Source organism: Aedes aegypti, chromosome 2 (assembly GCF_002204515.2).
Source record: "Aedes aegypti strain LVP_AGWG chromosome 2, AaegL5.0 Primary Assembly, whole genome shotgun sequence".
NCBI lineage: Eukaryota > Metazoa > Arthropoda > Insecta > Diptera > Culicidae > Aedes > Aedes aegypti.
The window spans coordinates 439,489,807-439,517,723 of NC_035108.1; the positions used below are offsets into that span (position 1 = coordinate 439,489,807).

The 27,917-nt window shown below is 37.3% G+C and overlaps 1 protein-coding gene across 1 annotated transcript in view; it reads right to left on the minus strand.

The window, feature by feature from the left end:
• Positions 1-26,770, minus strand: part of LOC5568007 (alpha,alpha-trehalose-phosphate synthase [UDP-forming]) — a 28,477-nt gene extending 1,707 nt beyond the window's left edge. The window contains exons 1-3 of the mRNA XM_001657763.2: positions 26,284-26,770; positions 15,315-16,736; positions 14,928-15,255 (exon numbers count right to left, since the gene is read on the minus strand). Coding sequence (XP_001657813.1) covers positions 14,928-15,255; positions 15,315-16,736; positions 26,284-26,420 — 1,887 coding nt within the window. The 5' untranslated portion in view covers positions 26,421-26,770. The remainder of the gene's footprint in view (positions 1-14,927; positions 15,256-15,314; positions 16,737-26,283) is intronic.
• Between the last annotated feature and the right edge of the window lie 1,147 nt (positions 26,771-27,917).

Consider the following 27,917-nt stretch of genomic DNA (forward strand, 5'->3'; position numbering starts at 1 on the left):
GCGTTCTCGAGCAAAATTTGAACTTGCTCCGTTCAGTTTTGGCTCGCGTTCAGTTCAAAATGCATCACTGGAACGGAGTCGACGGAACGATTAGTTCGACGAGGAGTGTTGAATGATTCTGGAGAATAAGAACGCATCGTGAGCAGTAACGCTGCAGCAAGATACTCAATAGAACGTGGAACGTTATAGACAGAAGCGGAAACAGCAGACTCGTCTGTTTGAGAAGGGAAATTGCCGCTTGAAGGAGGTGGAATGTGAAGAAACAGAGCTGCTGTATCGTACCCAAGAATCGTGTAAGTTCTATCAAAGACTTATCGCATCCCGCAAAGGCTTTGTGCCGCAAGTCCATAAAAGTGACAGTATTTTGTCGGGCTGATACAAGGTGATCGAAAAAGGGAAGCAGCAATACAACCGGAGAAGTTGGTTGCTTGTCTGCATCGGGTGATAGTCTGAATCTGTGAGACAGAATAGTAACCGAAGACGTGGAAGCAAGGTTTATGCTTTATCTTCAAAAGGAAAGCTGGAATGTGACTACTATCGAGAGATCCCTATTCTAAATGCCGCCTACAAAGTGTTATCCTAAAGCACCTTACGACGTATGTTACCAATAGCAAACAGGTTCGTGAGAAGTTAGCAAGCTGATTTCATCCTTTAGAAATTCGTTCTCTACCAGGTCACAACCTGTTCATCTATGTACCTAAATTATAGACGAGTGCATCTTCCCTGGGTATTTCAGCTCATAGAACTAAACAAGCAACGATAGACGGTGTGCGAAATTGCGTGAAAATTTCGGGCGAACACTTCTAGTTCGTTCAAATCTCGCCGAGCACTTTGACAAGACTTTCATAAGGTTCAATTTTCCAAGATCCAGCCAATTTGTTCGCTTCGCGTATAATATGGATATTGTCTGCAGAACGTTTCAAACATTGGTAGATCTGTAAATCCGCCTGAAGCGTTAAGCGACAAGTTTTAGATAGATGGATAAAGCGTTAAAAGCACGAAACAACTCACATAGGAAGCAGTGGGACGATAGACGGCGAAAAATGAGCTCGCCTGACTCTACGGCGAGTCTAGTATTCAGAAGCTGACGAAAGACGGAAGGGAATGTTGGGCAGGGCTGTTACAGGACAACAATTCTGTAAGATAGATGTTCGCGACGGAGTGATTAGTATTGAATTTGAACCATCCTTTTATATAAGTCTTTAATGTAGCACCCTAATGCGAATAACAATAAACAGTACACAGAGAAAACGGAAAACACATATTTGAGTATTTTTTAACTCACTTTTGAGTTATTTTTCTCTCCCTATTTCATTCGCTCTTTCTATTGTTGTCAGAGAGCGAAGAGCAAAACAACCCAAAAACCGAACCTTTGTGCGTTACCTCAAATTTGAGTAAGTGGCATAGTACTGGAAGTTGAGTAATTTGATCTGCCGGTTGAGTGAAAAGAACTTAGCCGGTAGGTATTTTTTCGCATGGCAGCAAATGAAAACAACTTCTACCCCAACAACTCAAAATTAGGTTAACGCACGAACCCCCGGAATTGAGTGGAATGAACTCACTTTTGAGTACTTCATTTTCTCCGTGTATGTATCAGACAGTCAACACCACAACAACATTCTTTGGAAAACATGGTGTCAAAAATGGAATATTTTCCAGAAAAAAAAACTTGCAAAACTTGTTGCGTGAGAGTACCGAAAAACGTTCGGGAATTATTTTCGAGCGGTTGATTGATCCAAACATCTAAGAAATTTTGAATTTTCGTGTGCGCCGGAGACATAACCTCGAAATGTCGAATATTCCGATTCCCGCTTCGCTAAGACTGGACGACGACAACGTAGAAGGCGTCAACGTCTTCAAGCTGACGACATCATTTGGGCTTATCCTACGACTGGCGTGAGGTGAGAATTGTCGACTCGAGTGAAGTGACTCTCCATTTGATTTACACATTTCACTTCACTCGAATCGAGTATTGTCACCTCGCTTTGCCAGACCGACAATTCTCACCTCACGCCACTCGCAGAATAAGTCCAATAAGCCCATGCAGAGATTCCGGGAGCGATGCCTGAAGCTAAATCTGTCGAAAGCAAATTAGCACTGTCATCGGTGCCGTTGATTATCAGGGAGTCAAACCAGATCCAAGCAAGATTGCGGCAGTGCTGAGAATTCCGGAACCATCGATAAAAAGCAATTGATGACATTCCTAGGATTGTTCCGTCGAATATGTATGGAACAACGAAGTTGCTCATGCATTCAATCAGATCAAGCGTTTAGTAACTCAAACGCCAATACAGAGATATTACGACCCATCCGAGCCAATGACGATTCAGTGCGACGCAAGTCAACTAGGAGTTGGATGCATTCTGCTGCAAGATGGGAGGCCCATTGCATACGCATCAAGAACGCTGACGAAGACTGTAAAAACTATGCGTCTATTAACCCGTATCCGACCGGGTTAAGAAAAAAAATTCAAAAAATTCTCGTAAAGCTATTTTCTATCCGATTTGCAAACTTCTTTCACTATATGAAATCCAAACTCTTTTATTTTCCTATGCTGGAAAAAGTGGTCAAAAATTTTGCCTGTGGCCGGAATTATTCCGGTGTCCTCCTGGGTCAAGTCGGGTAAAAAATTGATCAACTTCCTTCCCCGAGCAGTTTTATAATACTAAATTGTCATTTAATAACTCAAGTTTTGTAGAAACAGTCAATCTTGCAACATGAAAGATATTCAAGTGATTAAGGGAGTCACTTTCATTGAAGTTTCCTTGAAAAACTGAAATATGCCTTCCGGAAGATCCGGAACATCCGTAAAAGTGGTCAAATCGTTAAAAATGACTTGGAAAGCCGCGATTTTTTTCATTCTTACTAGTTTTCCACATACATGGACATAACCAATGCTTTGAGTGCTTAAAATCCTATATGGCCATCGGGGGGTTCATCGGAAGATCCGGAACATTCGGAAAAGTAGACAATTCGCGTAACTCATTCTAACTTCAAACTTGCAATTTATCTAAAACTTGTTAATTTTGCGCACGAAAAACAGCATCAGTATCGAGTCTACCATGTGGCCTTAGTTTGCTACTGAGTGGTCCCCCGAACAATCCAGAACATCCGTAAAAATGGAGTAAACATAAAAGACGTCCTATCACGTCACGCTTCCTCAAATTTTGCTTGTTTTTTTTTTATATCCCAGGACGTAAACAATATTGCCAACATTGTATTACCAGATATGGGTACTTGAGAGCTCATCGGAAGATGCGGAACATCCAGAAACGTAAACAATTCAAGTGACTCATTCTAGAAAATTACTATTTTTTGAAAGGTAGTATCACCAAAGAAATCAAAAAGCACTTTCATTCATTCTGCTTGTTAATATAGTGCTATTATAGAGCTGAAATGCTTTATTATTATTGTCGTTCGGGATGACATTGGACCTAGGGCGTGACCATCCTTTTTCATGCATCTCATGGCTATTATAAACGCCTAAAAACTGATCTATGATCATCTAGAAGCTGTTGAGTATGTACTCTTGAAGCTTGCCACATTGTTTTCATTATACTGGTATTATTTTTAGCAAAAATAGTAGCTCGAAGTACCCCTTTCTAACCAATGCCACCACGCACGACGGTACTCTGTGTGGCCAATAAGCAGCCCATCGGAATAATCTGAAAGTTCCATCGTTCATATAACAAAGGGTATTAAAACTAAGAAAACATCACTTTCAAACACTATCGATTCTGGGGTATATGATAAAATTTGATCTCACAGTAGAAAACAGCACGTTGATATCAATAGTTCTGCTCTTAAATTAGCACTACTGTTCAATCTTGACAATATCAATAGATCAGTTCTTTTTATATTTTGAAAGTTATATAAAAGTCAAAATAAACGTTTCCGCCCGACTCAGATTTGAACTTCCATCTTCGGAGTGTAAGTCGTGCATCTTACCTCGACACCAACTCGCATCTGTTAGAGGTGGTTGAATTGATCTCAATAGGTGCACGAATCGAGATGCTCAATATACAGAAAAACTCAACGAAGATGCTACAACTACGAACTACCGTTTTGATTCATATTACGGACAGCTTCAAATTCCGGACACTCTACTTTGTATGGGAAACATTTCACACGAAATGTTTCAATTTTAGTCGTTCAAAAGTTCTCATTTTCGAGGCTCGTTTTAGTAAACTTTTCCATAAATATCTCCGAAAATTTATAATGCCCAACTACCTTAGATGTCTCTCTAGTGGTTTGACGATTTCAATTGATGATTTGACTGTTCCATTAATGATTATCATGAGCTGTCCGGAATTCGATTCAAAGTGTCCGGAATATGAGGCAAAAGTGAGGAAGCGTCCGGAATAAGAATCATGAAAAGGCCACACATTTTGATTTATTTAAAATTATTCAAGTTGCGGAAGCGTATTCTTCACCCACCATTCGAAAGATAAGGGCTTCCTACGCTCGATAGCGCTAAGGAGTCATACAGAATGATTTATTTTGTATGCTCTATGCTGGGTTATACTTCACTGAGTCCTTAAGTGTCCGTAATATGAATCAAAACGGTACATATGAGCAATTCCACCGAACATGACGATTTTTTTTTTAATTTAATTTTTGTATTTTTTGAATCGCCTGAAAATTTGCATACAGATTCTTTATGACCAAAAATGCCATTTTGCACCTTCAGACCGCCATTTTGAACCTCGCCTTATTTTTGAGAAGGGCGTATCGGAAAATGCATAGCAAATCTTTAAAAAACCGTAACTCGAAAACGGTTTGTCCGATCGATTTGAGAACTTCTACAAAGTTGTAGGTATTGCTTAGGACTATATGGAGAAAAATATGCACGGTAAAAAAAAGTTACAGATTATTTTTTATTTCAAGAACAAAATTTTAAAATCGATTTTCTTCAGAAACGCAATTTTGATTTTTTTTTATTTTTGGATCAGTTTTAGGGGACAAGTTATGTGATTTATTGCACAATGTTTCAAAATGGAAGAATTATGGACAAAAAAGTTATGGTTTTTAAAAAAAATACAGATTTTGAAAAAAATCGAAATAGAGGAAAACAATAATTTTTTATGTGATTATTTGAAAGTACAGAAAAATTGCAATCGAAAAAAGCTAAAGTAATTTTTTTCTAGGTTGCATCAATTTCGAGATATACTCATATTTATATAAAATTTTCAAATAAAAAAAGTAAAATAGGCCCTTTTCAAACATATTTCGTGTTTCTCCATTCCAGAAATATTTTATTTTGATTGAGTGAATCGTAGCTGAATTGTTTATTGTTTGATCAAAACCTATATACTCAAGTATTTAAAAAAGTATGCACGGTAAAAAAATATAAACGAAATTTTCAAATGAAAATTTGAAGTTCATTGTTCTTAAAAACCGCAAAATTGATGTTTTTAATTTTTGGATATGTTTTGCAGCATATTGTTTGTAATTTCTTACACAATGCCTCAAAACGGAAAATTTTTGGATAAAAAATAAATTATTTGAAAAAATAAATAAAACGAATTTATGTAAAACGATATTTTTGGTGCGTTTTTTTGAGTACGGAAAAATAACTATATATTTTTAAATATGAAAAATTTCTATCGAAAAATACTCAAGTAAAATTTAGCTGAGATGCATCACTTCCGAGATATGCACGGTAAATCTAAACGTGGCATTAAAAAGGTGATTCTATCACAACGGTGTACCGTTGGTCCCCAGGGCTAAGCCCGGCTAATGGGTAAAGCCTTCTCATCGCGGCAAGATCGTACAACCATGAAGAAGGAGTTTGATTTTTGTTTAATGTTTTGTTTTTTTTTTGTTTTTTTTTTATATATGTATACGACAATTTTATTTCTTAATTATATCAACTACTCTCTGGTTATCGTCACAGCTCGAAAATTGTCTAACTTCAATTTGTGTTTCAGAGATAGGGATAAACGAGTGATATTTCTGAGAGCCTTGAACTGTTTTTGCACTTGAAAATAGTTGGTTAAGTTCTTGTGCAATGATATCATATTCCTCAGTAGTTGAATAACAAAAGAAGATTTGTGTAAGCTGCTCTTCTTTCCGATTTTGAGCCCAATCATATAGTTCCTTAGCATTTTTTATCGGATGTTCACGTTCTTTGGCAAGACTGGCTCTGGTAGCCATACGTTTTAGTGTCCCTCCTATGGCATCGCATGGCCCACACGAAATATGTTTGAAAAGGGCCTATTTTTCTTTTTTGTTTGAAAATTTTATATAAGTATGAGTATATCTCGAAATTGATGCAACCTAGAAAAATTTTACTTAAGTACTCTTCCAATGCATTTTCTGTACTATCAAATAAACACATAAAAAATATTGTTTTCCTTTATTTATTTTATATTTTTTTTCAAAATTTGTAATATTTTATAAAATTATAACTTTTTTGTCCATAATTCTTCCATTATGAAACATTGTGCAATAAATCACATAAGTTGTCCCCTAAAACATGTCCAAAAATAATAAATATCACAGATGCATTTTCATAGAAAATCGATTTTAATTTTTTTATTAAAAAAATCTGTCATTATTTTTTACCGTGCATATTTTTTTCCAAATAGTCCTAAACAATACCTACAACAACCGTAAAATATATCCAAAAAATAAAAACATCAATGTTGCGGCTTTTAAGAACTATTAGCTTCAAATTTTCATTTGAAAATATCGTTTATATTTTTCACCGTGCACTCTTTTTTAACCTTCCATTCGTCGCGCGGTTTGCCACCGTCAAAACCACCACGCTGCTGTTGCGAACGAAAAGCGAGATTTTTTCAACAGTGTTGTACAAAATACAACAGCGCGACGACTGAAGTGTTAAATACTCAAGCATAAATGTTTTGATCAAACGATAAACGATTTAGCTACGATTCGCTCAATCAAAATATTTTTTTTCTGGAATGGAGAAACACGAAATATGTTTGAAAAGGGCCTATTTTACTTTTTTTATTTGAAAATTTTATATAAATATGAGTATATCTCGAAATTGATGCAACCTAATTAAAATTAAAATTAAAAAAAATTACTTTAGAACTTTTCGATTGCAATTTTTTTGTACTTTCAAATAATCACATAAAAAAATATTGTTTTCCTCTATTTCGATTTTTTTTCAATATCTGTAATTTTTTTAAAAATCATAACTTTTTTGTCCATAATTCTTCCATTTTGAAACATTGTGCAATAAATCACATAAGTTGTCCCCTAAAACTGATCCAAAAATAAAAAAAATCGAAACTGCGTTTCTGGAGAAAATCGATTTTAAAATTTTGTTCTTGAAATAAAAAATAATCTGTAACTTTTTTTTACCGTGCATATTTTTCTCCATATAGTCCTAAGCAATAGCTACAACTTTGTAGAAGATCTCAAATCGATCGGACAAACCGTTTTCGAGTTACAGTTTTTTAAAGATTTGCCATGCATTTTCGGAAACGCCCTTCTCAAAAATAAGGCGAGGTTCAAAATGGCGGTCTGAAAGTACATAATGGCATTTTTGGTCATAAAGAATCTGTATGCAAATTTTCAGGCGATTCAAAAAATACAAAAATAATCGGGTTTGCGAAACGGCGTGGAACCGCTCATATCTGTTACAAATGTACAGTGGAGAGAAAATTAATTGTGTGTAAATCAATCAATGAAACGGTGCATCTGAATTTAAGAACATTAAGAGTAATACAAGATCTTGTAAAACATAATTTGCAAAGATATAAGTTTTAACTGAAATAAAATCTAGTTTCTATTGAAAATAAAAAAGTTTTTCAAATTGTTTTCAACTATTTCGGTTGCATTTTTTGCATATGTTCCAGATTGTACGAACTAATCAAAGTTACATGGTGCACTTGAAGCCGATACTGGTTTATGTGCGTGAGAACAATCAGTTTATAGAAAAAAAATGAGTTTGCTAATATAACCTTTACGAATAGTCCACTTTTTCGAATGATCTGAATTTTCGATCAACCTCCAAGTGCCAATAGCTAGTCTTGAAGTGTTCGCAATATTGGTTTCGTCCTAGACTAAAGAAAACTAGCAAAATTTAAAAATAGAACGTTTTAAAAGTCTTTCCATGACGATTTTATTATAAAGCCACTTTTAGGAATGTTGGGGGCCCAGTTAGCCGTAGCGGTAAACGCGCAGCTATTCAGCATGACCAAGCTGAGGGTCGTGGGTTCGAATCCCACCGGTCGAGGATCTTTTCGTAAAGGAAATTTTCTCGACTTCCCAGGGCATAGAGTATCTTCGTACCTGCCACACGATATACACATGCAAAAATGGTCAATTGGCACAGAAAGCTCTCAGTTAATAACTGTGGAAGTGCTCATAAGAACACTAAGCTGAGAAGCAGGCTCTGTCCCAGTTGGGACGTAACGCCAGAAAGAAGAAGAAGAAGGAATGTTCCGGATTGTCTCCAGGACTACGTAGTATACTGTCGAATACTGTCGAATACTACTACGTAGTATTCGATACTGATACTGTTTTCAGCGCACAAGAATAGCGAGTCTCCAAAAAAAAAAAAAAAAAATGCGGTTTTCTGGGATGAGTCACGTAAATTGTTTACTTTTCCGGATGTTCCGCATCTTCCGATGAGCTCTCAAGTACCCATAGCTAGTCATACAATGTTGGCAATATTGGTTACGTCCTGGGATATAGAAAAATAAGAAAAATTTAAGGAAGCGTGACTTTACAGGACGTCTTCTATGTTTACTCCATTTTTACGGATGTTCCAAAAAGTCTACTTTTCTAATTTCGAAATGTCTACTTTTCCGGATGTTCCAGATCTTGCGGTAAACCCCCAAGTGGAAATTACGAATTTTCAAAAATTGTGGTGCTGTAGGGTAAGTCACGCGAATTGTCCACTTTTCCGAATATTTCGGATCTTCCGATGAGCCCATAATGGCCATATATGGTTTTATGCACTCAAAGCATTGATTATGTCCATGTATGTTGAAAACTAGTGAGATAAAAAAAATGCTGTTTTCCAAGTCATTTTTAACGAATTGATCACTTTTACGGATGTTCCGGATCTTCCGGTGAGCCCCCCAATGGCCATATAGAGTCTTATGCACTCAAAGGCGGCATCCACAAATTACGTAACGCTCGTAAACATTTTAAAATTTTCATACAAAAAGCGTTACGGAGGGGGGGGAGGGGGTCAAAAAAATTCCAATTTTAGCGTTACGTAATAAATGGACGCCGCCAAAGCATGGTTTATGTCCATGTAGGGAAAGTGTACCAGTTATGGCCATAGTGGTTCCCTATTTGGTCATATGTGACATTTTGATAACTTTCTCATTTTAAGTCTTTTTGAATGCTTTAACATCAAGATATATCTTAAATCTAACTACTACAGCACACAAAAATTTTATAAAATTCGAAGAAATTAAAATAACTACGTATGACGAAATAGGGAACCACTATGTCCATAACTGGTACACTTACCCTATGTTGAAAACTAGTGAGATTGAAAAAAACCGCGGCTTCCCAAGTCATTTTTAACGATTTGACCACTTTTACGGATGTGCCGGATCTTCCGGAAGGCATATTTCAGTTTTTCAAGGAAACTTCTATGAAAGTGACTCCTTAAATCACTTGAATATCTTTCATGTTGTAAGATTGACTGTTTCTACAAAACTTGAGTTGTTAAATGACAGTTTAGTATTATAAAACTGTTCGGGAAAGGAAGTTGATCAATTTTTTACCCGACTTGACCCAGGAGGATACCGGAATAACTCCGGCCACAGGCAACATTTTTGACCACTTTCTCCAGCATAGGAAATAAGAAGAGTTTGGATTTCATATAGTGAAAGAAGTTTGCAAATCGGATAGAAAATAGCTTTACGAGAATTTTTTGAATTTTTTTTCTCAACCCGGTCCGATACGGGTTAAGACGAGCGGTGCGAGGAAATAGCAGCAGAAACCAAAAAGGATCAAACGCTGTTTAGCCTGATGAGAGTACTGATATAAGGTTGGCCTGAAAAAAATGTAAGAGCTGAACGATGAATTGTTACTCTACCGCTCTTTTGAAAACGATCTATCAACGTTCCGAGGAGTGATATTTAAGGGCGACCAAATAGGGTCCTAAAATGTTTAATAAAATCTTGTTTCTTTTTAATAACATGAAAGAGCATGTTACAGCAACTACTGTAGCAATTTTTCCCGCTCTAACAACGGCTATATCATATTTAAACTGTAATTTTAAAATTAAGTTCATAAATGACCTTGACACTTTTGATCATGTTTGACGTTCGCTTAGTCGACAAAAACACCACAGGGGTTGTTCCTATCTGAATTTTGGAATGGACACGGAACACAAAATACACCAAAAAATTTTTTTTTTTTTTTTTTTTGACTTTATTATTATGAAAATTTATTGGCTTTTTTCGGTGAATAACAATACCTATACTCAGAGTGAAAGGGAGTAACGAAAGTAATGAAATGACAAGATGGATAGAATCGCAAGCGAGCGACGAGAGAAATGAATAGAAGTTGAAAATTTGTTTTAACAGAGGGCCATATGTGTGAACAACACAATCGAAACGACAAATCGTTGCCTAACGTCCTGGTCTTGAACGGCTAGATGTTGTAGTGTTGGTCACTACTAACACTAGACAGGCAAAAATTTGTCGCCTCGACCTCGCTTGCGATTCTATCCATCTTGTCATTTCATTACTTTCGTTACTCCCTTTCACTCTGAGTATAGGTATTGTTATTCACCGAAAAAAGCCAATAAATTTTCATGATAATAAACAAAAATTTTAGTTTAAGCCATACGGTGTGACAAAATTTAAAAACATAAGAAAAATGTTTTTTGGACTTAAACAAACTTAAACTTAAGCGTTTGGTACTAAAATTGGGACAGGGCTTTAGGACTCCGTTGTTGTACCGAAATGTCTTCGGAAGATATTGATTGAGAACAGGGTGTCTACTACCTGGAAAAACCTGGAAAACCTGGAATTATCAGGGAATTTTATTCAACCTGGAAAAAACCTGGAATTCTCAGGGAATTTCGATCACAATCAGGGAAATTATTTTGAAGCAGTAATTCATGCTAGAATATGTCCACGACAAAGGATTTTTGCGTTATAACCCAGAGCTATCATTAATTGCCAGAAAACTATCTTCATTTGAAAAAAAATCGGCTGCGCCGCTCTCCAAAAACTATATGAGCTGTTCAGTGAGAATTCTTTCGAGTATGAAATTTCATCAGCTTATCAAAACATGATTGATGTTTTTGATGTATCTAAATTTATTCGGTAAAGCATTAACATATCTAGGGCTGGTAGCAGGTTTCTTTTTAAATACAATTTGTTTGCAAGTCTCTAAAAAGTCTCTATTTTTGATAAAAGGTGTCTGAAGTCTCTATTTTAACCAAAATGGTATCTAAAGTCTCTTTTCTTTCCTTATCTTGCTTGCAGATAACTGTGATGCAAAATTTCTTCTCGTATCTCGAGAACAGCCTCAGGAAATATCTTTGTGGATTCTCCAAAGATTTTATTATGAATTCTTCAAGAAATTGCTTCAGCATTTTTTTCATAGGATGCTTACAGGAGTTCCTCTATAATTTGCTTCAGGAAATTCTTGAACATTTCAACGTTAATACCTCTAGAAATTTTTCTCAGGCAGTACTTTGAACAAAGACTATCTTAGGACTTCCTCCAGATATTCTTTCACTAACTATCCAACCGAATTCTACAGTCGTTAATCAAGGAGATATCCAAAGTTTCCCACAGAATTTCTCCCAAGAAAACTTGACAAGAATTTCAACGCCATTTCGTCTACGGTTATTCCAAAGAATAGATCCAAAAGCTCCTCGAGGGGTTATTCGAGTTAATATATTGAGAACATTTCAAATAATTTCCTCAATTCGACCTGTGTTTCATTATTAAGTTTCTTTAGAGCTACCGAAAAGCTAAACATTACATATAATTTGCAATTGGATTAGATGGACAAATTGATGTGAAGATTTGCGAAAAAGTTTCACGTCTTCTCAGTGAGAATCGAACTTACGACTCCCCGATCTCTAGTTGGGGCGCGTTACCACTACGCCATGAGAGGACTCATGAACGCAGAAGTTAACCTGAATTCGATTTCAGCTCAATAATCACGTGGTCCTTTTTCGCAAAGTGCACCTCTTTCGGAAGAATTAGATGCCCATCCAAAAACAACGCTTTCTATATATATCCAATGCCTAGCCCGAGAGCGCATTGTTTTTTAGGTATAGGAATAGCACACTACACTAGCCAGCAACTGCGCTGAGTTCGGGGAGTCGTGAGTTCGATTCTCACTGAGAAGACGTGTAACTTTTTCGCAAATCTTCACATCAATTTGTCCATCTAATCCAATTGCAAATTATATGTAATGTTTAGCTTTTCGGTAGTTGTTAAACTTCCACTCGGCTGGTTAGCCGTAAACCACGATTCATAATTAAAAACAAGTGTTTCTTTAGAGTTTTTTTTTTCTAGGAATTTCTCCAGCATTTCATTCAAGGATCACTGGAGTTTATCCAAACATTTTTCAATAAATTTCTCAAAAAATCCCCATGGAATATTGAAAAGTTCTTTTAAGGTTCCACACAATTTAACACCACAGCAGTTTTTTCTATGAAATGCTTCGACTGTAGGAATGATTATTCCTACACAATTTTCTAGTAATTTCGTTCAGTGTTCCAGGAGATCCTGCGCAATATCCTGCGAGATATTATGATTTTTCTTTTTCATTATTATCGTAGCAATAATCTTGGAAATCTTCTAAAAGTTCTTCAAGAGTAAGTCTTCCTGAAAATCCTCTTTAATCAAGGGTGGCCTAAGAAATTACATAAGTAACTGTAACAGAAGATACCCATAAATATACGTCAAGGATTTTTTTTTAATTCTCAGCTTTCTGGGAAATTACATTCAAATTTCCTTGGTGAAAACTCCTGGAAGAATGCTTGAGAAAAAGGTTTTGAAAACTTCCTTGAGAAATATCTTAGAATTAATAGAAGAACTTCCGAGAAAAAATCCTAGGCGCAATCCTGAAGGTATCCTCAGAGAAATTTGTAGTCAAAATCTTATAAAAATTCTAAAGAACAATTTTGTAGAAAATCCTGAGAAATCCTTGGAGGCATCTGGTGAAGTTTCTAGTTGAATATTACAACATGTTTTAAACGGGAGTCTTGGAGGATGTTCTAGAAAAAACTAATTGGAGAATCACCGGATAAAATCCTCGAGGACTAAGGGTTTTTTCACAAAAAATATCTGATGAAAGCCTTGTGGTATTTTTTATGATAATGTTTGGAAAAATCTTGGTTCTATTTTGAGATATAAAAAACAAAATTTTTGGAGGAATTCCTTGGGAAAATTTTTGGAGAGTGAATATTTTAAATATAGATATGAATCCATCCCTTTCGTAATGTCGTCGTAATACATCAATGAATGTATGTCCTTTACTGGCATATACCAGATGTGCCGGTATGTCGTCGTAATGTCGCAAGAAAAAAATATTTGAAAAAAAAAAGTTTTAAACAAATTTTCAGAGAAATGTCTGGTCTGATTAAACTATTTTGTCCTGGTTCCTGTTAGGTTTCGGTTTTTGATAACTGTTTTGTCTCTTTTCGGTCTCTTTTTAATTACTTTTTATTTTATTTTTTTTTACTGGAAAGAGGTTTCTAAATTTCATATTTTCAAGAAACTCATTCATTTTTTAAATTATTGGAAAATATTTAACATCAGAAAAAAATTTTCGAAAAGTAAACTGGAACTTGAACAACAATCAATTAGAAATTTCGTAACAATCATGACTAATTTAGAACTTTTTCAAATGAAATGCAAACATTTATAATTTAATAATATTACCACAGTCAAATGTTATACGGTCGAACGCGATCACCCAGGGGCTTGATAATCCGTGTTTCTATCATAAAAAAATGGATCCGGGATCCAAAAGTTTTACGAATTATTTGTGTTAATTTAGATTGTAGATATATTGCCACATATTCAAATAAAGTTTAATTTAGCGCCCATGAAGCTGTCTAAGTTATCCAAACGATCGATGGAAATGAATGGTACATAATCTGTACAAAAAATACTTTCAAAAAGACACATACTGATGCACTTGAAAGTTCCGTTCATTAATTTGTTTTAGACATATAAAATTACAGTATTTCTTGAACCTGGAATTATTTTTATAAAACCTGGAAAAAACCTGGAAATATCAGGGAATTTCATTTTGCTAAACGAGTAGACACCCTGGAGAAGCTGCATGTTGCGCATCAGGGAATTGACTACACGTTACGCGTAGCACGAGAATGATTATTCTGGCCAGCCATGACGGCAATCTGATAAACAACTATTTGCGAAACTGCGGTACAGATGCCTCCGATGATGACATAGCAGATACCGGAATATCCGTTCCAGAAGGTAAATCTTGATTTGGGCGAGATTGAACAGGATGGGAAAAAACTAATTCTGTTGGTTACGGCCGATAGCTTCACGGACTTCATCAAAGTGGATTTCGTGGAGAACACGAAGATATAAACCATCGTTACTTGCCAAGGGCTAAAAATCTGTTTAATGAGGATAGAAATAGGCATAGAGCTTAACGAGGGCTTGGACAGGTGCAACAGGATCTAGAAACCGTGGGTCGAGGTCGAGGTTGGAGAGACACAGTCATATATCGAGTAAATAGAAGTAATTTCGTTATCGTTGTTTTACTAAATGGATTGATGCAATACAAAAATAGTTCAAATAATAAGTACTATAGTGAATTCTACTAAGTGCCCATTTGGGCCAAAAATATATAGAAAATAAATATTCCCAGGAGTGATCTCACCTTGAAAAATCATCACGGCCCCCTAGCGGTCCGCGGAATACCCATTCGAAAAGCCCTAATTAAATAAGTCTGTACACAGATCGCTTGCAATGACTCACCTCTTCCTGCAAGGCCTTGAGCAGTTTGGTCATTTTACCCTCGTACTCCATTGGCATCGGGTGGATAAACTTGCTTCCATCCGGGTGTTGAATCTCCAAACCGTGGTTTCCAGCGTAGGTGATACCTTCGATGCCGACCATGGCCTTGACGTTGTCCACGTTTCGACCGGAGATGACGGCAACGTACACGTCCGAGTGATTGGACAATCGCTGAAGTACGTTCTTGGTCTCTGGTGGTAGGGTTGCCAAATCCGGATGGGGTGCAATTGGGGCCAGGGTACCATCGTAATCCAGCAGCAGGGCCAGTTTGTGGTTGAATCCGACGTAACTTTATAAAGAAAATACTTGGTAAGGGATTTTAATAAAAAAAACGTAATCTAAACTTACTTCAGCAGGTAATCGTCGAAATCGTCCACTGTGACCGGATGCATCGTCGTTGTACCGATTTCATCTTCTTCCAGCGAATCCATGGCTTTGAGGAACTGCCTCATCCAGCTGTTGACGTCCTGTTGCATTTCTCGCCTTCTCATGCGACCCATTCGTAGCGATCGTTCGTCTTCGGGCATGGTCAAGGCCCGATGTATCACCTCTGCTGCGGATTCGATTTCATAAGGATTGCATAGCAGAGCCTCATGCATGGTCTCTCCTGCTCCGGCAAAAGGCGATACTATCAGAACGCCTGGTGGTTCATTGATCTGACAGGCGACGAACTCCTTCGCGACCAAATTCATTCCATCGCGAAGTGGTGTCACGAGACAGACGGAAGCCTCCCGGTAGAAAGCGGCCAAGTCTTCCTGGCCAACACAGCCATAAATATACCGAATTGGGGACCAGTTGGCCGTGGTGAATCGACCGTTTATCCTTCCAACAAGCTGATCCATCTCTTCTTTTAGTTCTTGATATTCCTTGACATCCGTACGTGAAGGAACCGAAATTTGCAGCATGCTTACGTTCTCTCGATGTTCTGGATGTTTCTCCAGAAGTACTTCGAAAGCCTTAAGGCGATTAACCAATCCTTTGGTGTAGTCCAGTCGATCTACACCGAGGATGATCTTCTGATTGGTTCTGAGCACACGTTTCGCCTTTTTGGCCAATTCGACGAATCTGTCGAAGGGGATTCCAATAGGCAGAGGTCGAACGCGTACGGATCTGCCTCCGTGCTCAACGAGTAGGTTTTTACGGTCGACTCGGCAACCTAGGTTTCGTTGGCAGCAGTCTACGAAATTCAAGCAATAATCTCGAATGTGGAAACCGATCATGTCACAGGCCAGCATTCCTTGCAGAATTTCATCCGACCATGGGAACAGGCGGAAGATATCCCACGGTGGGAACGGAATGTGCAGGAAGAACGCTATGTGGCATGGTAGATTTTTTTCGTCAGCTTCCTCGCGAACCCAATTTGCAGCCAGCATCAAATGATAATCGTGAATCCACACGATTGGCACACCTGGGTTCTTCTTTTGCTTCAAGCATCTCTCTAACGCTTCAACGGTTTTGGTGGCAAATTCCTTATTTACCTGGTAGTATGCACTCCAGTTTTCTGCATTGAATGTAGCCCGGCCAGGCATCGAATGGAACAGTGGCCAGAAGGTTCCATTACAGCATCCATTGTAATAGCTGTCGAACAGCACCGGTTCTACATTGACCGATACGACCTGATCCGAAAGAAGTCCTGCGGTAGGTGTGCGATCCGAAGGATCCGATTCGGGGATTTCGTCCTTATCGGACAGCGTGATGCCAGACCATCCGACCCAAAGACCTCTGCCCTTGATGACGACTGGAGCTACCGCTGTTACCAAACCGCCAGCGCTGTAATAAACCAGGAAAACAAAAGATCGTTATTGTACTGAGTCGTAAATATGCCAGAGCGAGCGAACAAGCGCTCATCGCCATCTAATCCCTCCACCCTGCCGGTACTCTTCCACCGAGTCCACCGAACCGTTATCAGCTCGTATATAAAAACAAAACCAATCCTATTTAGTAATAGAGCTTTTCAAAGTCAAACTCTGTCGCAAACCCGCACAGGCGCAAGAATTCCAACTTCCGCGAAGGAAACTTGTTATGCCCGCCAGTACCTACATGGAATAGTTTTGTGTATTCAAATCTGGACTGAACTGATAGTGCTCGCGGCGATCTCATGTCTATCACGTGCAATCGCATCAACATCTGCGTGGACTTGCGGGGAGCTTATAGCAGAATCCCTTCCATTCAGTGACGTAAATTAGAAATGGCAATGGTTGGCAATGGATCTTTCTCTTGGGATGTGAGGCAAGGTCAAAGCGCGTGCTCGCTTCAACGTCACTATTTAGAACCGACCGATAATGCTTTGTTTGTTGGCTGATGGCTGCTTTATTTTCGCGCGTAAAGCAATAAAAAAGTTGGATGGTTCGATGATTACGCGTTGAGTGGTTGGGTCACTGGGTCACAGCAGGATTATCGCAAATTTCGATGACGTAGAAACTTTCCTCGAATCTTGGAGGATATTTTTGGATTCGACTAGAGTATTCATACATTTATGTCTCTGACTGTACCCGAACATTATAACCGGGAAGTGGATTAGTTTATCGACCAGCCTTATCAGTCAAAAACTATCCTACGGCTTGCTCCAGCGAAACGATGCTTTATATATGATTAGTTCGATTGGTGAGACTTTCAAGTACATCTGGTCATTAAAATCTACCTGTCTGGATTGCGCCAGTGTGGGCTCCAATTGATTTAATGCAGTGGTCCTCAGCCTAACCGATTACACGGGCCATCTCAACGCTTTCAGAATAAGTCGCGGGCCGCATGATTTATAAATTAATCCTTATAAACAGCTTTCAATGGGATTACAAAAAAAACACTATTTCTATGAAAACGGATAATACATTTCTGGGAACTTTTGATCAAATCAGAGGGGTATGGAAGCAAAGATATAAATGACAGAGAAACAATGCCAAGTTTTTAACGAAAAAAAACTCACCTTGAAATACTTTTTAAAAGCTAGAAACAGAGCTTTATTAATACACTTAACAACATGTCACTTACCGTATTGGAAATGCATTTGCAACTTTTTTGATTTATAATACAAAATGGTCTACTTTACAAGTTTTTATCTAAATTTTTTATGGATCGATTCATATCAAATTTGAACATAACTTGAATTTTAACATATATTTGTATTTTTTTTCACTTCAACAAGTTAAGAGTAATGACGGTAAATTTTTCGACAAATTTCAAAATTTACACAAGCCAGAAAACTGACGAAATAGATTGATAGTATCCTCAGCAAAGTTGTACATTTAGATGACTTTAACAATTATACTAAAGATACTTGTGTAGGTCTCTCATATTTTGAGATAAACCGTTTAAAATTTTTTCGCCAAGTTCACTTCAATCGGATCAATATTGTTGTTGACCTTTTCGTATTTAATTTTTAAATATGTATTTAATCTTTCAGTCATCGCGCGGTTTGCCACCATCATAACCACCGCGTTGCTGATGTGAACGGAAAGCGAGGTTTTTTTTTTCAACAAAGTTGTACAAAATACAACAGCAAAATACAACGTTTAAGTGATGTGCGACATGCTGTGTAAATTTTACTCATATCGGGTTATAAATAACTTAGATTCATCCCACAAAAGTAGACCATTTTGTATGGAAGATCGAAAAAGTTGCAAATATATTGTCCAATATTGTACATCTCTTTGCATTTGGGCTCCTCAACCATTTAAAAAGCAATCCATATTCAAATATTTCAAAGATTTACAATAAAAATATTTTCAATAATATTCAAAGATTTACAAAAACAAACGAATTTTTGAAGTCATAATTAAAAAAAAATCTTTGTAAAAAAATCAGCGATCTGCGGACACCTCTGCAAGACCAAGATCCTGGTTCAATTTTGTAAACTTAAATATGTTCAGCAGAGATATTGTTAAAAATTTGAAGACATTTTGCAGGCCTTAAGCCTTCCATTAAAGATTCTAAAAAAAATCAGGTTTTTCAGAAACTTTGAGCTTTGACAAAGTCAATTTCATATTACTCTTCATGCCATGAAGATTTATGGGCTCAGAAACATTTTACATGATTTAAATGACTGACTTTCCAAGAACAAAGTTGCAAGAACAAAGGATTAAACACCAGCATGAATAAAAATTATAACATGCGGGCCGTTTCACATTAACATTCAAAATCCAACCGCGGGCCGCACAAAACCTTCTCGAGGGCCGCATGCGGCCCGCGGGCCGCTTTTTGGTGACCACTGATTTAATGCGTTGTTGTAAACATAAAAACTTTATTTATAAATTATTGAAACGTAATTTAATAAAAAGATTGCAGTGTTTATTGCTTTATTGATGTCCAAATAGTATAGAATAGTTGAGTCAAGTGGCATCTTTGATCATTTGCCGACAAATTTATGATAGCTGTTCACATTTTAACGCTAAGCGAAATAATTATATGTCATTCCTTTTTTCCTTTTGAAATACCAGAGAGCCATTTTTAACCTTCCAGTCGTCGCGTGGTTGACCACCGTCAGAACCACCACGCTGCTGTTGTGAACGAAAAGCGAGGTTTTTTTTACCAGTGTTGTACAAAATACAACAGTGCGACGACTGAAGTGTTAAAATTCGCATACTGTCAGAATTCAGAACTGTGTGTTTTCAAAGATTTATATTACGATCAAGTTTTTATCAAGCTATATTCGTCATTCATCTCAATAGAATCGTTTGGATGATAGAGACTTGGGAAGGTGATTAATCCTATTCTCCCACAGGTAAGGCTCCATCCACCAATTACGTAACGTTCTAGGGGGAGAAGGCTCAAGCGTTACGGCTCATACAAAAATTTGAAATTTTTCATACAAAAAGCGTTACGAAAACTTACAATTTTAGCGTTACGTAATAAATGGATGCCGCCAATGAAGAAACCGTGATTCAATGGATTAGACTTAAGTCGAGACTTTATTAAGGTTATGTGTCGACTTATGTCCAATCACTACTCACTGGGCTCGCACTTTTACAGAATAGGGCTTACAGCAACCATTGCAGCTGTGGTGCAGGCTACCAAGATACCAACCACATATAATGGGAATGCAGCGAAGATTAGATATTGCCAGATCTATTTTTTGTGCTATCCTCAGGGCCCAAGGAAAACCAGAAAAGGAAGACATTAGAGATGTGATAGGTAAGCGGGATCTCGACTATATGAGGCTCGTTTTTCCAATTCTTGAAGAGTATTGAAGACGCTGTTTAATTTCTTTCTCCGTGTCGTTTCCTCACGAAATCCGTTTTTTTTTCTTATGTCGTTACAGGTTGTCGTTATCTCCGCTCTACGTCGATCAGCAGCAAAACCACCAAAAAACTATACTGTTGAATGTCAACGAAAAGATCCTTAACCCCATCCTTACCTAAAACATTTGTTATTCCTAACCTCGACCAAACCGCAAGTTTTACGGTTCCCCAAAGCTAATATTAGACATTAAAAATTGAACGGAATTGTAATAAAAATTCAAATGAATTCGGCTCCGTTATGCCTGATGGCGCTTGAGCCTGTAAATAAACGAACAAGTAAAAAAAAATATTTTGAAAATCATGTTTGCCGGTCACATGATTGTTCTTATTTATGGACGCCATATACATCAATGGTCCTGGAAACACATTGTTTCTCAACAAACTAACTTCACGTACAATATTTACTAAAAAAAACAACAAAACCATGCCTTTTAACTTTTAAAAACCTTTGGTTTACAATTTTGAATATTCAGTATATGAAACAGACCGTTCATAATATGGCGCTATCTATCATCTATGCTTGCACGGTACTTATCGCCTAGTACCCAGTGAACCACGTATCGTATAATAATGATTATTAAGCGTTATGAATGTCAATACAACTGGTATATAAATCCCCACTACGATTCATAAACGACAATATGTGTTGACAGCAAAACATGGCGTAAATCGTGTAACATAGAATCGCGTTAAGTTGTATCAACTGACAGATCATATAACAATCCAGAAAGCATCACATGAAATCTCAATAAGGCGGCATCCATTTATTACGTAACGCTAAAATTGATTTTTTGACCCCCCTTCCTCCGTAACGCTTTTTGTATGAAAAATTTTAAATTTTTGTATGAGCCGTAACGCTTGAGCCTACTCTCCCCCTCCTCCTAGAGCGTTACGTAATTTGTGGATGGCGCCTAAAGAAAAAATTGCCACCCCTACTTGGTATCTGCTGACGATGGGCCTCAAAGAACAACTTAGTAAGTGTCGCAGAACATGAAACATGCATTAATATTGGCATATAATCAAATCTATGTTGTGTAACCCTTAGTGGTACAGTGGAAAGGTTTCCGATTTATTATCCAGAGGTCCCGCGTGCGATGCTTGCAGGAAACTTTTTTTTTTATTTTCATCCAAATTTTGTGGCATTGTATTTATGTCCGCAGAAGGTCTGAAAAAGTCGTGCCAAGTGCGCATATTCTATACAATTGAATTGATTCATATAGAATGATGTATAACAAAAGTTATACCAACCAAAATGTTGACTTGGTACTTCAGCATGCACTAAAAACTGAGTGGTTTTGTAAGTCAAGTGCATCAAGAGTATTAGGAAAGTCTCCTAATGGTATTTGTTACCTTGAACTCTGTGTGATTCTGAATGAACATTGTCATAGATCTTGTCTACCAACCCTATTATGATGGCTGACAATTAAAAGCCTGTTGAAAGAACTCCGAGAATGTAGCATCGGATCGGACATCAAACGATCTAGTAGGCATGGCACAACTTCGACGCCTCACTCCTATGAACAAATTTACGATGACGTCACGCTGCAACTTACAGCGAGAAGAAAACCTTTACTGCGGGCCGTGGTTACAAAAAAGTAACGATTTTGCTGCGCATTCATCCACTAAATGTTCATCCGGTGAACATTCTTTCGCTGGATGTTGGTCCGGATGTCATTTTATGTAAACACGGTCCGCATTTAGAGCGGAAAAGAAAAAGAAAGTCAACAGTAAAAGAAGACCGTGGATAAGTCCATAGTAACGTCAGAATGGATTGAACGGTTCTTCGTGGGGCTCCCGCTTGCCAACAACGATTCTCCACCAACTCCTTCTGCTGTTGATACTAAATTGTCTACGGAATTGATAACCCGTGCATGCACCCAACATCACTGAACCAAGAAATATCATAGAAAGTATTAAAACCCTCACATACCCTAACAATAATTGAAATCCGATTCATGTTAGGCGGCGTCCATTTATTACGTAACGCTAAAATTGAAAATTTTAAACCCCCTCCCCCCTACGTAACGCTTTTTGTATGAACATTTTTAAATTTTTGTATGAGCCGTAACGCTTGAGCCTACTCCCCCTAGAGCGTTACGTAATTTGTGGATGCCGCCTTATGTGCATCAATTGATATTTATTTAAAGAACACACAAAACACATTATGATGTTTAATACAACTCATTTACCAACACTGTGGATTTTATATGAACAAAAGTCATGTATGAAATCCAATGAATGCTATGTGATTTGCCGATGTGAAAATTCAGGTTGTTTTCGTATTTTATTTGTACCTTCGTAATGGCGGAATTTGGCTCTAAATTTTCATTGTGATGATTAGAACATGTTTCAATTTAAAGTGACATGAGTTGAAATTATGGAATAGTAAGCTAATATGTGAGACAAGGGTTAGTAGAATATTTATAAAATAAATTGGATTATATAAATGTAAATTTAAACGAATTTTTGCCTTGAATTTACAGGAAACATCACTTCGATTGGAAGCTGAAGATGACGAACAAAGGACGGGAGGAACAGAAATCAATTTCCCAATTCCCAGAAACCAAACCCAATTCGAACTCAATTGGTTGTAAATAGTTTTTAGAACAACGCACATAATTTATAAAATAAACAGTTTTACTATTATAATTCTATTGTTTTAATACTATTAAAAATGTGAAAAAAATTCAGCGAAAATTTATTATACTATCAAATAGAAATCGCTGACAATACTTATTTTTGTCATCTGAATTTTTCATAACATTCATTGACAACATCCAATGCTTTTCATCTTCAGTTTGCATGAAATGTATGTGTTTTATCAGATGAATCTAATCAAGCTGAAATCGCACAAGTTTATGTGATAAATTGATGAGCGTCATGTGAAAAGCTGTATGGAAAAAAACTACAGTCAACCCTCCATGAGTCGATATTGAAGGGACCATCGACTCATGGAAATATCGAGTCATGGAACAGCAATGCTATGGAAAGCTGTTTGAGGGGACCATCATAGTAACCATGAAATTTGATTTTTAGTATGCTTCCATGAGTCGATATCGAGTAATGGAACATCGACTCATGGAGGTTTAACTGTATATATGTTTTCAGATAAATCTGACAGGATTACTTGGCTCAGTGATAGGCTACTTGACGAGATTCACGTTTTTGAACTACCGTGTGGGATCGAAATCCGTGCACCTAAGAAATGAATCAAAATCCATCCACGTATACAAAACGCCTACTATTTGTATGAAGTGTACGGATTTTGCCCCCCCCCCCCTGTACTGTACTGGGAAGAGCCACGTGAAGTTCACGAAATTCAACCCTACTACTATTAGCATTCCCAGCACTGGTCTTCCCCTTTTATAAAGTATAAAAAATTATGACAAATTTCAAATAAATAGTTGAAATGAATAATTTTAAGGAAACTACAATCCACCAGCTTCCTTCCCAGAAATAGCGTCCAGTAAGCAGTCCATTAATTGTGTGTCCTTATTGAGAGGGTTGGCTATTTCATTTTCTCCTTGTAACAAAGGAACTTTGTAAATGCATAATTTAAATGATGTATGCCTGCGTTCTATCGTTGTCTTCTACGGAGAAATGAAATGAAGCGGGCGCATGGTTGTTGATAGGTCAAGGGGCTGTCCATTAATTACGTAAGCCAATTTGTTTGAAAAGAAAAAAATAATTTGTATGGCGCGTAAGAATTTGCGAACTCTTCTTCCGCTCATAAACACTTATGTGGGTTATGTGGATAAAAATTAACTAATGGACGGCCCCTTACAATATGATGGATAGTTTTTATGAGAATTACGGGTGGAGTAAAGAGACTAATAAATGAAACAAGGTTTAAACGTCACGTACGATAAATTATACCATTTTTAAAAATGTGCAAAATCGTCGTTCTGTCCGCTTTTATTTCAACTTTTTGAGCATTGCTTTCAACTGAGCTACCGCAAATTGCCCTAATTAAGCGCATCATCGAATTCCGTGCTTTTAGTCAACATGTAGGGAAGTTTTAATTTCTGCGCACGTGTATTGCACTTAACATTATCATTACAAACATTCCCAATTTGTTAGAAATATTCCAAAATGCGAGGAATTTGATCCAGCTAAGTGCCTATTGAGCATTTCCACAGTTATTAACTGCGAGATTTCATTGCCAATTGACCATTTTTGCATTTGTATTTCGGGTACTAAAATACTCTATGTCCTGGAGAAAATTTCTAAGCCGAAAACATCCTCGACAATTGCGATTCGAACCCACGATCCTTGGTCTTGCTGAATAGCTGCGCGTTTACCGCTAAGGACTGTCCATTTTATTAAGTGAACACCTTGATTATGACATACACTCCCGTGCATAAGTTTGGGTTCACCCCCTCAAAAACATACAAAAGTGTTCAGTTTATATCTCTGTTATTACACGTCCAATTGAAACTCTCTAAGTAGCATTCGAAAGGCAAAGAGTTATGCTTACTTCGTATGTATTTTTCCAAAAACATTCTTTAAATTTAGTATACTAAATTTTTACTTAAAGATGTGCCATTTTTCAAAATACATGGCTAATTTTCTCAGTATTGGATTGACCAAAATTTCAAAACAAGGTGCCATTAGAATCGTAATCTTATATTTTTTGAAGACCACTAACGAAATTAAGAAAGCACTCACGAACGTAAGAAAGCAGACAAACATTCTGGCATTCTAGCAGACGAACGTAAAAAGAATTTTTTGGCATAGATATATCATTTCCTTTTGGCACTAAATAATAGAGGAGCTAACACTAGTATTAATTTAGCGGGTGGCTTGTAGATTGTTTTTTTTTTTTTTTATTATTTCTTACACATGGTATCGTAGCTTGAGGTTTGAGTTCGATCGAATACAATTTGCTCGGATCCAAAAGATTGGCGTGGTTCTGCGATTGTATTCATTCAAATCTTTCACAAGAATAATCACTGTCAACGTTACCACGCTCCTCCAGTGTACGATGGGCGAGGTCGCGATTTAATCGAACAACCAATTTCGCAATTTCTAACGAGGTGCTTTAAATTTGAATTGCGGACTAGTGGAATTGAATTTATAGAGACTTGTGAATACCGATGAAATAGGAATTCATAAATAGTAAAAACAAACAGAATTGACTTGTTCTATAAGCCACTTTATGAGACGTTCCGAATCATATGATTTGTGTTTGTTTACCAGCTTTGACAGTTTCTGGCGGGCCGGTTTATTTACGTTTCTTCTAGCGCTACATTTGGAGGGAGCTTATTCAACAACGGCATGTTAAATTGAATTTCGAATGTAAAATTGTAATCAGCAGGCAGGGAAGATATTTTTCATCTACAGGTAAAATAACAAATGTAAATCGCGTAGAACCATGCGCTGAAAGAGACGGGGACGTCATCGCCCACAAAAATTTTGAAATTTTTGGTTCTGGTCTAAATTTTAACGAAGATTTAGAATATATAAAAAAAACAGGTTAACCCTAAACGAGTCAATTCTTCCAATGGTACGAATAGGAATTACATTTTCCAAAGATTTGTGGAATACACACCAAACATAATGTCACAAAATTTCAAAATGCATGCTCCACATTGGACACTTATGCTTCCACCGACAGTAAATATTTAACACTTCAGTCGTCGCGCTGTTGTATTTTGTACAACACTGTTGAAAAAACCTCGCTTTTCGTTCACAACAGCAAACAGGTGACAAACCACGCGACGACTGGAAGGTTAAATCGGAATCCAATGTCCACCGAAAGTTGATATTATTGTGAAAATAAAAAACACGTATCCACTTTATTTGGCACTAAAACCTTAATAAAAGATGCAAAACACGTTTTTTAAGTCAGTCACGATTTATTGTAACATGAGGATTATAGTTTTTGTAACATGAGGCAATAATACTTTCATCGACAGTTAACTTCTAAAATAGATACTTCTGACACAAGAAAACTGCTTTGGCTACTTGACTCCCGAAAAAATCTTCAATTCATCACTCCTAGCTTTTCGACAAAAAAAAAAGAATAATATTTGCACTGATCGTTGACCTTACAAAATTACCAGAACATTGTTGTTACTCACCTAGCGTTGCGGCTGAGCTGACCACTCTTGGGGTCTCGTTTGAGCACGAACGGTAACCGATTGGACACCACGATGATACTGCTCTTGGTCTGGGCCTCCTGTGGGCTCGTGACCGTGATCTCACAATTGGAGGTCATTGTGAACTTTTCTTCTGGTTCGTTTAGGGTTATCAAACGACGCACGATTAAATTATTACACGATCACTGTAGTCCGATTGTTTGTATCACAAACGTGTTTCTAGAAGACACATAATTTTCACATGTGCTTACGAATTGTTATCGAAAAAATATCACTAATTTTCTTTTTGTGTTAAAAAAAATTCACAGTACACAGAGAACGAATTAAAAAAAAACTTAACACAAACTAGCTAAGAGTCCTTGGAGATAAGATTTAGGGTAGTCTATATCTTGGCTGCCTACGAGAGGATGCTGCCCCTGAAGCAGTTGAGATTCAACTGACTTCCGACCGAGTGCTCCGAGAGCTGATAAAGGAGTCTTTTGCTCGGCTCGGCTCGAGTAAGAGGTGTTATTGTTTTCGCTTTTTTGTTTCAACTCTGATCGATTGACCGTTGATGTTGTTGTTGATGAACGACCTGCTCTGGCTGCTGCTATCAGTTGTTATAGGTCGTCCGGGATTCATCTCCGTAACGGATTCCACTCACTCGCGAGCCTGTGGATGGGTGTTCCATGTGTAGCACGGATGCGATCATCTCTATATCGGTATTGTCACGCGAGATAACTACTCACAGTCACAGTATACTGCAACGGCGACACCCAGGAGACATCTGCTGGACGCTCCACGCTAAACCGTGTTGACACAAACGGGACACATACCTGAGATTCTCGATTCTAGACTGCAGATTGTCAACCCGGAAACAATGGGTTCGGTAGGGTCAAGCATCTTTAATTTTTCTAACATATTTCAATCTACAGATATATAAGTTAAAAAAATAAGCTCACTAGTTCTTCCTTTTTATGTTTCGCAAAGTAATCGCGTTATTTATTTGGGGTCCACAAGGAACAGACAACGTACAATCCTCAATAAAATACTGTAGATACCGTAATCCGGGGTATCATTGATCAGCGGGGTAAAATTGATCGAAATGAATCATCTCGTAAAAAGTTCGTATTACCATTTATTGATGGAACATTTCCGAATCATGAATGGTGCTTCTCTTTCTTATATTTATGAGCTAATAAAAATGAAGATTTATGAGAAGATTGCGTTTACCTTATGCATAAATTTGGCAACTTTTCGAAACAGTGATTTTAATAGTTAAGGATGACACTGCCGTAGATTCATTCCCCATATAAGTTCTGTAATCGATATGAGCAAGGAAAATGCTGTTCTTACTAAAAATGGCATCGCCGAAAACGATTCCGTTGCCAAAACTATCAAAAGTATGCTAAATTAGGCAACATTGCCGAATTACTGTTAAGAATGTAAGAAGAAGATTGCCTACCTTTAGGCGTATTCCGTGGTTCGAGGTGTGTTTAATTTTAAAATAACTCAAAAAGTAAATGACTTGTAAGCGTTTGGCCTTCATATTCGGCTTCAGGGGCCATGATTTAAGTAAGTAACGACATTTTCAATATTACCGAATGTTGTTTACATAGGTGATCAATGTTACCCCA